The sequence below is a fragment of the Episyrphus balteatus genome, chromosome 1 (assembly GCF_945859705.1).
Source record: "Episyrphus balteatus chromosome 1, idEpiBalt1.1, whole genome shotgun sequence".
Taxonomy (NCBI): domain Eukaryota; kingdom Metazoa; phylum Arthropoda; class Insecta; order Diptera; family Syrphidae; genus Episyrphus; species Episyrphus balteatus.
In genome coordinates, this window is record NC_079134.1 from 123,842,692 (window position 1) to 123,859,446 (window position 16,755).

Below are 16,755 nucleotides of genomic sequence, written 5' to 3' on the forward strand. Positions count from 1 at the left end.
TGACTGGAACTGTATAGTTTTCATTTTTTACAGAATTACAGAGATCCATTTTTTGCGGATTCGAACACATTTTTTTGTAGAATCGAATTACATAGTTGGGCCCCTGACTTTTTCTCAAGACTTTTATATGAACAGATTTCCTGCACAAGTAAAAAAAAAAACAGATTACATCTTCTATTTGCCAGTAAAAATCTGGGCTTTTCACAAAAAAAAATCTCCAGAGCAAATGGAAAACGCCATAAATTAATAATTAAACATTTAAAAAATTTTATACACTCCTCTTTATCAGAAATTATCAGTATTCGTTTTTTCCGCACAGTGAAAGTAGAATGATAATTTTTTGCTGGAATCAACGAAAAATAATAATTAAAAACAATGCGATTATTATGTTACTTTCTTTTGTGGAAAATTTGAGTTTTTTTTTTATTTCAAAAGTATAGTTACAAATAATGTATTTAATTACAAGAAGATGCTCCCATTCTTAATGTTTGAAGCTTAAGTTCAATAATATAATAGTAGACTACTTGCTTCCATGCCCTAACACACCTTAACACTTAAAGTTCATCAAGGACATCAAAATTATAAGTATCGGGACAACAGGTTTTAAAAGTCGGGAAAAATCAGGACAGCAGGAAAAATTTTTGTTTGTCAAATTATAATCAGTTCAAATAATATACTAGTGAAACTTTTGATTATGTCACAACTACCGACTTAGACTTTATTGGGGATTCTCATCTAATACGTTTAAATTACTGAAATCAAAAACAAATTTGAAGTTGCCAACTGCAAGATCATATCAGGAACCAGTTGCTATAAATGAAAACAAAATTGCAGACATTATAAAAGTTTTGAAATACATGTGGAGAAGCCTTGGAATTTTACTACCACACTAGCTGACCCGGCGGACTTCGTTCCCCCTTTTCCAAGTTTTATTTCCAATTTTTGATTTTGTAATGTGTTAACCTTTTCCCATTACACATAGGTACATACATATGTAAAACTGTTTAAAATATTAAACAAAGCAAATCATTTGTTTGACAGCTATTACAAATTTTTATCGGAATTTATTCAACCAATAAAGGTTATATAATTCACAAATATACAAAAACTGGCTCTGGTTTCACTTCTTATTTTTTTTTGCAAAAAGTGCCTAAATCGATGAATCCCGCCTGCCATTATAGAAAAATATGACTCATTCTCCCTTTCTTTTGTGAAACTGTTAATGATTTGTGTTTTGCACCAGAGGCCTGGAATTCCAACACCAAGAACGATCTTTTTACTTTTTTTTTGTTTAAACAACCTGTTTTCTTATGACGTTATCACGTAAAATTATCGTCCGTAAACCGACTATACAAACAACCATTGTTTTTGTTTTGTTGACTTTCGTTTTAACTTCCAAAATTTTTATTTGCGGAATGTAGCATCCACTTTCAACGCTCATTTTTAATCCACTTTAAAAATAGTATTCTCTCTCTTACATATTTTGGTTTCATTGAAGTTTGTATTTGTTCGTTTCTAAACCGTTACCGTGTGAGTAATGTTGGAGCCAGTAACCGAAACAATAGCAATAGGATAAAATCTTAAAAAAAAAACGATTAAAAATGAAAAGATTTCGTCTTAATTCTATTCATACATACGTCGAAATATTTCTTTGAAAAAAATAAATCATTTGATTTTTATGCGTTTATGATTTTTATGTATTAATGGTAGTTGAAACAACTTAAACAAATTTTAAGATGCAGTCATAAATTTAATTGAGATATACTGATGGTAAACAATTTTCTTTGCGGGACTAACATTTTAAAGAGTTAATTCATGTTTGTTTTTATTACCCTTGAATATGAGCGATTTTGAACCCCAAATATTGAATTTGCTTATAACTTGACAACATACCAGGTCCAACTATAAAACAAAACCTGTCTCGAACGAACCTTATCACACACACACACACACACACACACACACACACACACACACACACACACACACACACACACAAAATTTTTCTAAAATTTTTCTAAAACTCGACAACAGCGCCACCTACCGGGTCCAATTATAAAAAAAACCTGTCTCGGACGGACCTTATCACATAAACAAAATTTCACAAAAAATCTGTTCAGTCGTTCCTTCAAAATATGAAATTTTTCTATAACTCGACATCAGCGCCACCTACCGGGTCCAATTATGAAACAAAACCTGTCTCGGATGGACCTTATCACATCCACCAAATTTCAGAAAAATCTCTCCAGGGGGCCAATTCTGGTTCTGTGAATAAGTGAAACGAAAAGCTTTTCACTTGTTCACTCATTTTATTCTCGTTCTGTAAAAAAATGAAAACAAACATCAAAAATATTGATATAAATATATATTTTTTTCACTAAATTATTTGTGATATCATAGGATGAGAATCGTTTTTCGTTTCAAATGAATCGAAAAAGTGAAAAGAGTGTTTGAAAGCTAAAATGAAAAAGTTTTTTTTTTCGATTCACGTTTTCACAGAACCAAATTGGCCCCCAGTCTGGTCAAAATATGAAATTTTCCTAACTCGACAACAGCGCCACCTACCGGGTCCAATTATAAAAAAACCTGTCTCGGACGGACCTTATCACATAAACAAATTTTCACAAAAATCTGTTCAATCGTTCGTTCAAAATATGAAATTTTCCTAAAACTCGACAACAGCGCCACCTACCGGGTCCAATTTTGAAACAAAACCCGTCTCGGATGGACCTTATCACATACACAATATTTCATAAATATCTGCCCAGTCTTTCGTTCAAAATATGCAATTTTCCTAAAACTCGACAACAGCGCCACCTTCCGGGTCCAATTATAAAAAAAAACCTGTCTCGGACGGACCTTATCACATAAACAAAATTTCACAAAAATCTGTTCAGTCGTTCGTTCAAAATATGAAATTATCCTAAAACTCGACAACAGCGCCACCTACCGGGTCCAATTTTGAAACAAAACCCGTCTCGGATAGACTTTATCACATACACAACATTTCATAAAAATCTGCCCAGTCTTTCGTTCAAAATATGCAATTTTCCTAAAATTCGACAACAGCGCCACCTACCGGGTCCAATTATAAAAAAAAATTGTCTCAGACGGACCTTATCACATAAACGAAATTTCACAAAAATCTGTCCAGTCGTTCGTTCAAAATATACAATTTTCCTAAAACTCGACAACAGCGCCACCTACCGGGTCCAATTATAAAACAATCCTGTCTCGGATGGACTTTATCACATACACAAAATTTCACAAAAATCTGTCCAGTCGTTCGTTCAGAATATGCAATTTTCCTACAACTCGACAACAGCGCCACCTACCGGGTCCAATTATGAAACAAAACCTGTCTCTGATGGACCTTATCACACCCACCAAATTTCAGAAAAATCTGTCCAGTCGTTTAGAAGGAGTAGGCTCACAAACAAACGCACAGGAGAATTATATATATAAGATAAATTCATGGAAAACAATATCTAATGATCCTTCAGAATAAAAGTATTAAGCTCAGTATAATTTTCATAGTCAATAAAATAATAAAAACAAATTTTAATTGTGTATTTTTTATATTGAGTGTAAGAACAGTACAAGTCCAATGATTTTCTTTCGTAATGTTTCTTATATCTATAACATTTCTCATTTTTTTTTCCTTCATGACTATATCGGCCGACCAAAAACCTTCAAACACCCCTATACATTATTTTTCAGGAAAGTTGATTGTTTATGTATAAAATAGTTTTTTTTTTGTGTTTTTCTAAGATTTTGGACTCATCAGTTCTTTCACTCATCGATTCAAGTGTTTTCGTAATTTCAAAAACAACCTGTAATATTTTTTAACATTTCTTTAAAAATTAATAATAAAATTAAATCATTTTTTTATTTTATGAATGCGTTAAAAAGCTTTAAGATTCTGAACAACTTTAATATAAGAAAATGTACCCAGTCATGCAATTTATTTGTTCTGATGTCAGATAATGAATCTGATCTACACAGAAAAGATCCGAAAAGTACAGGTTTGTGTGTTCCATTAAAGAAAACCTTGCTCCATACTGTTCTAAAATCTGTCATTTTGTGTTCCATGAAGTTGTCCAGCTCAGTTAGTTCAAAATTTCCTGCTCCTGCTTTTGAGGTAGAGCAATTGAGTGAGAAGTGTTAAACACCAGCCGATATGTTTTATTTAGACAAAAATATGACAAAATAAATGTATAAAATGGGAATGGGTAGGTTCAGAAACGTTAGGGACTAAATATTTAGGTAATTTCTTGGCCTCTGATTGGTCAACTGTCAAAAAAAATCCTTCCAATTTAGGTAATTTTATTGGAAAGCTGACTGGAAAGTAAGGCAAGAAATATATCCCTAAAAAATTAGGAAAGTTTTTTTTGTCAACATGATAGCTGATTGTTTTTAGTTACAGAGCTATGGCAGCAGAATTAAATTTATTTGTGTGAAAAACGAGTAAAAAGTGCATTATCGGTTATAATTAATATTATTTATTTATTAAAATGCAGTGAAATTTGGTGTCTGCCCCATGTGATCTCTAAAATTCTCAAGTAAATTTAGAAATTTGGCAATAATGGCGTATCCAAACTAATTTAGCCAATTTGTTCAAATTTTCGTTCAGAAAATGACGTTACCTAAACATCTAGCCCCTAATATTTCCTGAACGTGCCCAATTTCTTTCGAATTTTTTCAATATGAAAACAAAATTCACAATATGAAAAAATATGCTAATTAATTATAATTTATTTGAATGGAAAATCATTACAAATTTTAATTAATTTTAATTTTCAAAATTGATAGACAATTATAGTCAATAGTCAACCCTATTAAAAATGAAGGAGTACTTTTCTCATCTTTTTTGTTCTGACAGTTTTTATGTATTTGTGTTCTTGCAATCTGTTCTAGCTTTTCTTCATTAAACAAACCTAGTGTGTAGCAGAACCCAAACACAAACAAAAACTTGTTGGAAAATCTAGAATTGCAAACTTTCAGAATTCAAATTAAAAAATAAGAATTGGAATCAAGGCCTTGTCACACGTTGCATTGAGATTTGTATACTTTTCGGTAGTGACATTTAGGCCTTGTCGTACAGACACCATTTTTAACGCTGCATTGAGATTTGTATATGTAATGTACATATATTACGTAGGTACTTTTCGGTAAGGGTAATTCCATGAAAAAGTGGACACGAATTTTGAACAAATTATGCAGTCTTTTTTACTTTTTTTATTAGCAAATTCCTATTTACAAACGGCAACTCTTTATGCAAGTTGCAAGAAAAAATTCTTTGTTGTATTCCCTTATGGATAGACATAAAATTCAGGGATTTTAATAATCTTAAAGCATTTTTATAGCATAAGCTTGCCAACAACAGAAGAATTTCACATGAAAATGACGGAAAAACAAGCAAACTGAAAATATGACGAGTCTAATAGTGACGATGACAATATCCCCCCGTGAGTGCTAAAAAAAGTTAACATTTAAGCAAGCTTCGTTACACACTATTCGATTAAAAAAAAAAAACTTGAGTGAAAATGCATCTTTTCTTTACTTTTGGAACCACAAATCGCAGGTAACATGAGTTACCAAAATAATGTAACGTGAGTTACCTAAATATTTTAAAATTTTTCCTCGAAATATTGAAAAAATGTTTGGTTTTGTCACTCATATTAAAAGCTTGTAATTTTTTATGTATGGAATCTTCATTGAAAACAAATTAAGATTCTTAATTTCAGATAAAAACTTCATACTGTCGGACTCTTAAAATTCGTGTCCGATTTTTGTAACGTGAGTTACCATCAAACTTTTATTTTTCCCAAGCAAATGTTAAAAATAAAGACAATTTTTTTAGTTAATTATGAAAGTAATAGTTATGCTCCATTCATGGATAGTAATTTCTTATCAATTTATATTAAAATTGAAAAAAAAAATTATTTATGTGTTGGAAATTTTTGTGAATGTAACGTGAGTTACCATAGAATTGCCCGTAAGATAATTTTCTCGCATTTATATGACCGTTTAACAATGTCTTTTTAAACTTTGCTTTGGCAGACGTTTCTAGTTGTTATATCTTCGTATTAAAAAAAAATATTCACAAAACCAATAGTTGACATCAAATCGTAAACCATTCTCATTATTTTTTAATGAAACTGGCAAACAAATTCCTTTAATTTTGATATGAATTCAAATTTGTTTTTAAACAGCTGTCAAAACTTAGAATTGTTCCAAAAACTGCGAGTTTTTTCAAATCATCATTTTAATTGTACGTGGGAACAAAGCTGTTTTTGTTATTTTGAAGTTCGCGTAAAGCAAGTTCAATGTATGTATGTAGTTTTCACTACAGAGCGTAAATGAGATAATTTCGCAAAATATTTCATTTGGGGTGTGAAGTGAAATAATTTCCTTTACATTCCAAAAGAGATGATTTGCAAAATTATCATTTACGCTGTACAGAAAACATAATAGGTATAAGGTGAAAGCGAAAAAGTGAAGCATGTATTACCGTCACGTTGGAAATTGTCAGAATATTTAGTTCTTTTTTTGACCAAGTTAACAATAATTATCTATGTGTGTTGCTTAAATACAACAAACATAGTTAGGACTTGTAACTATAGCCGGGTTTTCGTGAGAGTTATAGTAAAGCAAATTTTTTTTTTCTCGAAAACGGTCCAATCTGATTTTAAAACCGTTTTTGTCTGGATGTTCTAGTTTTTAAAGCATTTATTCAAATTTATTTTTACTGCAAGTAAATAGGTAAAGTACAATCCAATAAATTTTTGCTGTTGGACTCTGTGTTAGATGAGTACACGGCTTGTATCATGTCTTAAACTTGTTCATGATTTCCTTTTGAAGTGTCAATTAGTTAGGATTCCTAACTACATGTTTTCAACTCACTTCTAATCAGTTAAGTTTGGATCTTTCAGTGGATGTTTTTTTTGTTACAAAACAACAAAGAAACATCCTTTTTGTCTTTTGATCATAAATTAAATTAAAATTGATGTTTCGCCATTTTATGATGCAAGAAGACTTATTTTTGAATATAAAATATATAATATATTAAAGCAAACGCCATTGAAAACATTTTGTTGGCAATTTTACAGTTCAAAAATATGTAAAAACAAATGATGTAAAAACTAAATGATTTGTGAAAAAAAAAAATATAAAACCTCACAATAGCCGGGTTCAACGCTTTGATTGGTACCTGAGGGGTGATTCTCGACAAGCTACATCAACTACAACAGCTACATTAACTACATCGACGACTCTAAAAACCAATAGTAAAACTTCATTTAATATTGGGAAATTTAGTTTGTGGTCGGAATAATTCAAAAATAATAAAATTTTATCCGAAGGAGGTATTGAAGTTTAAAGTCGGTGATGTAGGCCCCTGATGTAACTGATGTATTAAGCTGTGAAATAGGCCCCAGGTGATATAAGTTGAACCCAGTCAATGACACTGGTATTTGTATTTGAATAATTTTTAGATGATACAATAAGATTTACATCTTTTGCTAGTATCTAGCGATGCTTACCAAGTTTTTAAAATTAATAGCTATTTTATATAAATATTCAAAAAGAAATAAAAATATAAATGTACAATTCAATATGAACAAATGAGAAATTAAAATTATGAATGAAATAAAACTACAGATAAAAAATTTATAATAAAAAAAGAGAGAAAATTATAAAAACTAATTTTGATTTAAAAGATATACAAAAATCTTCTTCCTAAAAATGGTTGGTGAGGTAATTCGCTGCATATAGAATGGAAGACCATTCCACAATCGTATAGCAGTTACAAAAAAAAAAACGCTCCGCAACGGTATATGCAAAACGCGGCAGAATCAATCGCAAGCCTCTCTGTGACTGGGCATATTGAAGAAATTCCTCCAGATACTTCGGACATTTGTTATTAATAATGTTTGAAGATTTATGACACTGTGAAACTGAAGACATTTGTCAAGGCTCAGGCTAACAAATCTTGGGATGTTGTGGATGAAGCGCAAACAATCGTTAAATGCAATATTAAGCTTACGCTTGCATTCAAAATCTAATGCTGGATAGACACAGCAGTTAAAGGTAAAAAAAGGGCAAGAGAAGGCTTTTCACAAGATGTTGCTTTAATGCAGGATTCAGAATACGTGATGACGATCTTAAAGAGCGAAGACCAAAATAAATTTGTCTGATAGATTCCGAAACCGCATTACAGCAAGTTAATCTATCATTAATATTACAAAGCGTAAATACTTTACTTTATTAACATATTCAATTACTTCCCTGTTCAAAATTATTTTTGGGAACCCAGAAAGATTAATTTTGCTTCGACAACAAACCATACTTAACGTTTTCTAGGGATTAAGGTTTAACTTATTAAGGTCAGCCCATTTTTGTATATTAAGTAGGTCTTCATTAATTTCAGCAACACAGTCTGCCATCAAACCCATTTGACAAAAAGAATAAATTAAAACATCATCCACATACATGTGTAAACTAAGGAAGATCGTTAGTAAATACCGAAAATAGAAGGGGTCCAAGAACAGATCCTTTTGGAACCCCGCAATAAACAGTGTATGGATTAGAAGTACCTTGATCCGTTGTAATTCGTTGAACTTGATTAACAAGATAGTTCCGCAAAAGACTGAGAGAAGTTTTCGAAAAATTAAATTTGTTTCCTAATTTAGAAATCAGAATTTGGTGGTCAATATTGTCAAAGGCTTTGGAAAAATCTAATAGAACCATAATACCTAACTGATTTTTATCAAGAGCACAGCGAAAATCTGAAGTTACTTTTATAACTGCAGATTCGCAACTGTGCTTGTTACGAAAACCTGGGGGGTCATTCCGTAATTTTGAAAACGATAATCGAATCGATGATAATCGTTTTACAGTTTGAGAATCTTTAAAGCTATTTTAAGTCAATTCTGATTCAATATTTCCTAAATAGTTTATATAAATAAAAGTTTTCGTATCCTTAGAAGTCGTATTAGTCTAGGTGATTTACTAGTTGCCTCTTACTCGGGTGTCCGAGGTTCGATTCCCGAAATTGAAATTGTTTTTTTGTTTTTATTTTCTCAATAATCGTCAATAAATAAACGATAGCTAAATAGGTCTCGTTTTTGGAGATTTTATTCGTTTTTGGATGCAATATTTAATTTTAAGTGTTTATCGATTTATTCCTATCACCGAATAATTTGCAAACTCCACTAACAAAAAAAAATATTAATGATTAATTTCTACGAATAACCATAATGTTAGAGTAAATTATTCTAATAGAAGATATAGCCGGAATGTATGTTGAACGGCCGGCGGCTGTTGTTTAAATTAATAGTTTCTAATACTAAAACGAACGCTTCTTTAGAAAGACTGCCTGACTGCCATTTAGAAAGTTTATTACTACTATGTAGATAGCCTTGAATTTGATCAGCCATCACTCGCTCAAAAACTTTGCCGAAAAAGGGAAGCAAACTAATAGGCCTAAAATCAGATGGCTTTGAAGGGTTATTTCTTTTTGGAATAGGAATGACAGTTGCGTTTTTCCATTGTTCAGGAAATTCACTGCTATAAAAACAAGTATTCATGAATGAAGAAGAATGGTAAGATTAATCGAATAAATTTTGGCGAGATGTTGTCAGAGCCAATAGCATTTGATTTTACTAACGTATTGCATTTAAAATCTCGGTTTCACTTAAACATTCTTTTTTTTTGTCATTACATCCATACTCAGACTAGAAAAAGACTCACTTCTAAATATGCATAAATGCTTATTGTAAAGTTATTATTTCCCTCCAAGTTCAATAATAGAAAAAAAAAAGAATAAAAATGAAATAATGTAAAATCAATAGTCAAAACTAGTTTTAGGTATATCTAAACTAGTTTAGTAGAGGTTGAATGATGTAAATTCTCAAAAAATTGGTAGTTAATATTTTTTATCAAACAAAGTTAAAGACTTAGAGGTCAAAGTTCTGGAAAATGATTTCATTTATGGAAAATCTTCTACCTACTAACCTAGTTTTTATATACAAGTAATTTTGAAACTGTTAAATTATAATGCCTGTTAGAAAATAAACTTAACAAAATACTTATTTATATGAATAAAAAAAAAAAAAAACAATCGATATCAATGTCTTTCAAAACTAAGAGTAGAAAAAAAGAAACCCTGATAGTTTGTATCTTTGTATATTCCATCTATTTTATCGCACAGGTGTTGGCAAAATAATGTAAGAAGAAAACAAATTCGATAAGAAGCGACATGCATGGCTATTATTGATTTTATATGCGTTTTCATATTCCAATCGCTCTTCAACATTCATCCTCAGATACCTTTTTTTTTTTTGTTCTTGTAACCCTCCAATATAAACGATTTACCTACTGTTGATTGTGCAATCAAAAGAAGATTTACATCCCGATAAATGAATTTAATAAAATGAAAAAATTTATAATTATCTTTCATCATATTAAAATGAAATTAAGTTAAAGTTCTTTCTTCTTGTCAAAAAGGAACACCGCAAAGTGTGTGATAAATTCCAACCGGTTGCCAATAATTCGTTAACCCTAAAAAAGAGGTGTGAACCATGAGAACACAACACGATACACGACGACAACCAAATCAAGACGAAGACGACTACGACGACGACACAAAGCTGCTGATGATGATTCAGCCAGAACCAACAGCAGCGTGTGTACATCAGCAGCAGCACCACCATCACCAAGTACATTGGCCGATTGGCTGGCTGTCGCTATTTGCTGAAGCAAATATATATAAAATGCATTTACCACAAAAATTATAATCAACAATATTTAACAAAATAAGAGAACAACAGCTAAAGACAAATTAAAGATAACAAAATTTATAAATTTTTCTTTTGTTGTGGGTGCAAAATTGAGTTTTTTTTTTTTCATTTCTGTGCTCCCACATCTTATCGAATTAGCATTTAGCACAGAGAAATTTTCATCCATTTCCATTGTTCTTTTGTATCTTTGTCAAATTTTCACTTTCAATTTTTTTTTTAAATCATATAAATTATTTACATAACAGCAATTATTACATACGGTTTTTTTGTTTTTGGATAATAATCAAATAAAATCAAGGGAGCCGGACCAAAACCAGAAAATTGCATACACAAAAAGAAAATAAAAATTATTCAATGAGAAAAAATACTTTTTATCCGTGACTCGCGTTCGTGCACCTCTTCTTTACTCCTTTTTTTTTTTTTTCTTTTCTTTTTGTGGTTTTGCTTTTCTACTCCCTCTTTCAACGGTAATTCGATAATAGTGTTGTCACTGTTTCTCTCGCAATTGGGATATCTGTTTTGTGTGTACGGTGCGGCGGCTAACAAGATTCCATTTTCGGATCGTCAGATTGGCAAACCTGTCGTTTGTCGGCATTTTCACACACAAAACAAATCCATTTGTCTCTTTTCAAATCACTTGTAATAGAGATAAAGATAGAAAGAGACGATGAGAGTTTTGTATATAAAATTGAATGTAAAAAAATAACGCACAGAAAAGGAACGAGAAAACGAAGAGAAAAAAAAAAAAAAATACCCGAGATGGCGACAAAATGGGGGGTTGATGATGGTTGATCCAAATGCAGAAAACAGAGAAAGAGGAACAAAAAAAATCCATAAACTGAATTTTTTCATCATTCGGCGGTGTCATTTCATTTCCAAGAATAATTTCGATGAATTATCGGCGAATTTTGTTTCCCATTTCATAAAAGGGCTAGCTTTAATTTATTTAAATTGTTATTAATTGCGAGCCTTGCAATAATTCCAAATTAAGGCCATGTGCCGAAAGGACTAGTAACACTCTCTGGACGCCATTGCTTGGAGAATTTTTTATGTATGGTCTTCTTTTTCCATTTTTTTTTTTTTTTTTTTTAAATAAATTTTCAAGCGACGAAGACGATTATAGCGGAACGTAATGGCAACTTTCCACACTAGCGGCTCTCAGAGACAAAAAAAAAAAAGAAACGATATAGAGCAATATTTCATTTGAACTTTTAACACATTTATAGTCTTGTAATTGTTATAAATTTATCACTAAATTGTTTATTAATATTAAAACTATAATTTACCACAATTGCTTGAATTATTGGCGAATTGTTTATTAGAAAACTAAGTAGATTTTTAGAGAGCGACACAAACCGTACCTGCAAATGCGCCGAGAAAACGCACTTCAATATGGAGGTCACGTGACCCGGGGGATGTGTTCAATAATATTGGTATACATTTTTTAGTACATACAAATTTGAATGGTATAAAAATAAGAATTTTTCATAATTTTTTAATTCATTTGATGATTTTTGAAGTTATACTTTTTTTTCGGCATTTGTAAAAATGTCAAAGGATTTTGTGATCTTTGCACTATCTGTAGTTCTCATGATTGTAAATTTTGTTTGTTATAATATGAACCTACTACGAGCCAGTTGTACAAATATCTAATCCGTAGTTCAGCAACTTTTACCTTCGTCAATCACTGGTTAAGCTGAGGTTAAGCACTGGTTTAAGGTCCATATGTGTAAAAATAGCCAAATCCATGCTTGAACCAAAGTTGAACCACCGCTTACCCCTACTAACAATTTTGCTTCTACAATGCTTTACAGAAGAAACAATTGCATCTGTTAAGCTTTATAGAAACAAAATTGTTTGTCGGGTACACCCAAAAAATCTGCACATTCATTTCCTGAATTAAGGCTGAACCACGTTTGTACAATTCGCCCAAAATAATAAAAATACAAATCATAAAATTCAAGAAGACCCATCAGAAAATACATTTTAAAACAAAAACAAAACAGGGGTCGAATTACGGCATACGATTACGATCAAACGTTAACGTTTTGACTATTGCTGTCTCTATTTAATCAGAAGAAAAACATAGAGACATATAAGGCGTACGTTAAGGTACGCGTGTATGTCATTTTTGTATGGAACATATCCTTTCGATTTAAGGCTTGGCCACACCGGAGGGTATGCGGTAGAGGTACGGGTAGCGGTAACGATATTTGTATGAAAAAAATTCCACATCTGAACGTTGATATGTCAGTTTGGAATTTTTTTCATACAAATACCGTTACATCTACCCGTACCTCTACCGCATCCCTCCGGTGTGGCCAAGCCTTTACCTGTGTACAAAAGGCTTAAGCCTGGTACGCTGCTGATGCGAAAAGAGCTTCCATACAAAAATTTATATAGGCTTTAAGCCTAGTAAGCTGCTGATGCGAAAAGAAAAATTTTCAAGTCTCCAAAGTCGACAACGAAAATGCTAATGAAAAAATATCATCGAGTATATTCTGTCAAAGTCAAAATATAAAAACTTCAAAATTAATTTAAAATCAAGAAAAATCAACAGAAAATAATGTTTAGAGCAGGAAATAAATGAATTAAAAGTGAAAAAACCGTCAACACTGCTCTTGGATTCAAGAAAAATGCACAGGACAGTAAAAAGTAAGTGACAAATAAGTGAAATCTCTCCAATTTTTCGCTAAAGCTGCGTACTGAAAAACGAAAAGCAAAACGAAATTTTTCTTTCAAGATTTCGTTAACGAACATTTGTATGGAAAATTTCATTTCGCATCAGCAGCGTACTAGGCTTTAAGCCTAGTAGCATTTTTGTATGGTTTTTCGACCGCCGTATAGTTAGCAGCGAGTTTTCACGATTTTCAAAAATTTTGATGCAAATAATTAGGTGAGAATTAGGTGAAATTTGGTCAACGAATTTTAGAATTTGGTGAATCCTAGTTTAAAAGTTATTAACAATTTAAGGTTTGGCGTATAGTTAGCAAACGATAGTAACAAAAATAGGGTTTTTTGGTATCAATCGATCGGAAATCGCTTTGTGAAATTTGGTTAATCAATTTTAGAATTTGGTGAATCATAGTTTAATAAATAATTAATCATAATTTTAAATAATTAACAAAATGTGAAAAAAATGACAGTTCTATAAACAATTACAATTTACACACATATTTAACGTTACGCGACGTAATGTTATGTAACGTAGTAAAATCTGTCATACACGTACACAAAACCAACACACATGAAACAAAATCTGTCCCAAACAACGTCAAAATGTTTGACAGCCCATAATTTATTTCACATTTTTTCCCGCGTTTCTTTCTATTTAAACAAACAAAAAAAAGAAAAGTTCTCGACAAACTTTTATGTACATCCTAAATATACCCATATCCCGGTCTGTAATTTTCTAAAAATATTTTTTGTTGATTATTTATTGTCCTTTTATGGGAAGTGCTAAAACCTACGGAACTTATCCATCGTTGGTTGTGTTAAATGCATTAAGGTGCTTCAGAAAAAAAGAGTCCAATAGACTTATGTTTGCAAGCCGCCACCATCAGTTTTTCTTTTTCTTTATAAACAAATCTTAAGCATTTTCTTAAGGGAAAAACAAAAAAGGAAGAAGATTTTAAATGATGGCCAACAGAATCATTCAATTATACATATGTGCAAGCTATCCTAGACTTTATGCTGCAAAGGATGAGTGTAGTATTGCGACAAGGTTTAGTACGTCTTATGCTGATTGCAACATATATACTCTTGGTACAGATTCCAAGAATCTTAAGTAACAAATAACATTTTATTATAGTGAGCGTATCAAGAAGATCCCAGGCTAAAGGAGATTAATATGAAAGTGCAACGAATCGAAAAATCAACAACGTGCTTAGTCTTAACACTAATCAAGCAATTTGATGATCAAAATACACTCCGTCAGATGCTCTACATCGCTGACAATGTACCTAATTTCCATATGTTGTTCAAGATGCGCCCCTCTGATCTGATTTATAAAATCTAGTAGCCACATTCAAAGAATGTCAAACCTGCTGAAAATGCAGACGGTATTCTTGAAGACCATGAGGAAAATCCACATGTTTTCTTTAAACGTTTACCCAAGGTTATTGGCGACATTTGGAAACGTATAACGTCAGTGTGGGCGTGTATACTGAAACAGTATTTGAAAGATATGTACGCCCTACAGGCTAAGAAGACGGTAAAATATAAAATAACACAAACATTTTACAAAAAATTGTTACGACGAAAACAGTGCCCAATTTCAATTGCAGAAATTAAGGAATTGGTCATAAAATCAAGTGATGTCTGTTTAAATCCAGAAGATGAGAAAGATTTATTTATATGTATGTACATATGTTCTTTATGATAAATGTAAAAGAATTTATTCTCTTTCAGTTTTTCAGTTTAAACAACTTATAAATAAGTTTGATCCAGATGATGCATATCTGCTCTTGATAAAGAAAAAAAATAAACATGATCAAGCTGGTGAGAGTAGTATAGGAGCAAGAGCGGGCAGTGCGACAACGCCACATGTAAATAGTGTTAATCATACGATGGTTTCAAGACCATCCCAAAGCAAGGTTAGTCAAAGAATGTTGTCTTTGTGATTTGCTTTCACAAGTTATTTTTTTTATCGATAGAATGCAACAAAAAATTCTTTCCTATAATCTTTCCTCTTTTCTATTCCTTCTGACTTGTGCCGTGCAGCATGCATTTAAAAGTTATAAAGGTCCTACAAGCATATAGTCAAAATTATTATTGTTAATGCTCCTGGAGTCAGGTGCTTCTATTAATAAAGTACCTACAAAAATTTAATATTATTTTCAAATGCAAAGTTTTCAACATTTTAATTCTTATATTTGACAAAAATGTTTGTCAGATCTATGCTTAAACTAATCAAAATTGCACCTCCTTGCTAGCATTACACGGCCAGTAAAACCCAGATTGGTGAAAACAGTCAAATAATTATGTTCTTTGTTCTGACAATTTTGTTACATATGTATTATGTTTCTCTTGAAACTGTTGCATGTCTAATGCAAAATTCTGCCAATTACTTGTGTATATGTATGTCTGTCTTCAAATGGGTAGGATTTTGCTATCGGGTTTCAACTACCTTTTTTGTGATCTACAAGTTTCATCAGACAGAATCGGATAACAATGTTTTCTTGTGTGAATATTATTTTTTTTTTGTTTATATGGAATCTTGCAATCTATTTTAAAGTATAGCACTACCACAAAATTTGTTAACCAAAATGTAGGCTTACATGTACGATGTACCTACCTAAACCCAAATATACAATTATTGTCTTTGGAATCGATATCTTAAGATATAAAAAATAGTAAACAAAAACAATACCGTCCCATTGTAGCACTTTGCTTTTATTTACCCCTAAAAAATGTTATAATTGTTTTAATACAATTTTTTTTTTCAGAGAATCGTTGGATAGTAGCAGTGGAAAAATTGCACCCAGCATAGGCTTTGGAACGCCAACATTACAGAACAAATGAATCAGAAACAACTATTGGAAAATTGACCCAATGAATAATAATAATAATAATTAGTTTTTAACAAGTCTTGTTATTTAATTAAAGAATTTCGCGGAAAATTGATGAACAAAAAACAATTTTGAAGAACATAGGTACCTTTTGTTTTGATCTGGATTTGTTTTTATGTCAAAACTGTTCTTACTTTGGTTCGATATATAAATATATTGATCAATATATAAATGTTCAATAAATCAATAGTAGGGTAGAAGGGGGAGGATTTGCCAGGATTTAGGAAAATTGACTTAACGCAAAGTTTTTACGTTTGTTTTAATTTTTTTATATCTGATATTATTATTGACTTTATTATCTTCACTTAAATATTTTTTTCATTCTGATATATTAATTGTTTCTATTTTTAATAATTTATTCAAAAAAACGAAAAGTGATGTGG

At 31.3% G+C, this 16,755-nt stretch overlaps 2 protein-coding genes across 17 annotated transcripts in view; one reads left to right on the plus strand and one right to left on the minus strand.

Annotated features, from left to right (window-relative positions):
* LOC129907464 (protein lingerer) overlaps positions 1–12,221 on the minus strand; it is a 30,391-nt gene extending 18,170 nt beyond the window's left edge. For 12 of the 14 annotated variants that reach the window (XM_055983717.1, XM_055983716.1, XM_055983715.1 and 9 more), the window contains exon 1: positions 12,089–12,199. The gene's annotated coding sequence lies outside the window, so the exon portion shown is untranslated. Of the gene's footprint in view, positions 1–11,170; positions 11,426–12,088 lie in introns of those variants that run through there. The other 2 variants (XM_055983706.1, XM_055983703.1) reach the window with 2 other exon arrangements.
* Positions 12,222–14,362: 2,141 nt separating this feature from the next.
* On the plus strand, positions 14,363–16,528 carry LOC129907466 (uncharacterized). 3 transcript variants are annotated; one of them, XR_008771037.1, is made up of 5 exons: positions 14,363–14,531; positions 14,614–15,015; positions 15,089–15,160; positions 15,213–15,397; positions 16,250–16,525. XR_008771037.1 is itself a non-coding variant. In XM_055983718.1 (5 exons), the coding sequence occupies exons 2-5, from the start codon at positions 14,989–14,991 to the stop codon at positions 16,262–16,264; spliced, it is 318 nt and encodes a 105-aa protein (XP_055839693.1). In that variant the 5' UTR covers positions 14,363–14,531; positions 14,614–14,988; the 3' UTR covers positions 16,265–16,528. The 3 variants fall into 3 exon arrangements, 2 of the variants coding, with proteins under 2 accessions (XP_055839693.1, XP_055839694.1); XM_055983718.1 differs by having other exon boundaries at positions 15,070–15,160; positions 16,250–16,528; XM_055983719.1 differs by having other exon boundaries at positions 14,363–14,526; positions 15,070–15,160; positions 16,250–16,528.
* Positions 16,529–16,755: the final 227 nt, after the last annotated feature.

What these genes read in the sequence shown, in the direction of transcription:
- LOC129907466 (XM_055983718.1), top strand. Translation starts at nt 14,989, where the DNA reads ATGTACGCCCTACAGGCTAAGAAGACG. An exon ending in CCCTACAGGCTAAGAAGACG is followed by an intron (nt 15,016 to 15,069) that starts GTAAAATATAAA and finishes CGACGAAAACAG; the next exon opens with TGCCCAATTTCAATTGCAGA. An exon ending in TGAGAAAGATTTATTTATAT is followed by an intron (nt 15,161 to 15,212) that starts GTATGTACATAT and finishes ATTCTCTTTCAG; the next exon opens with TTTTTCAGTTTAAACAACTT.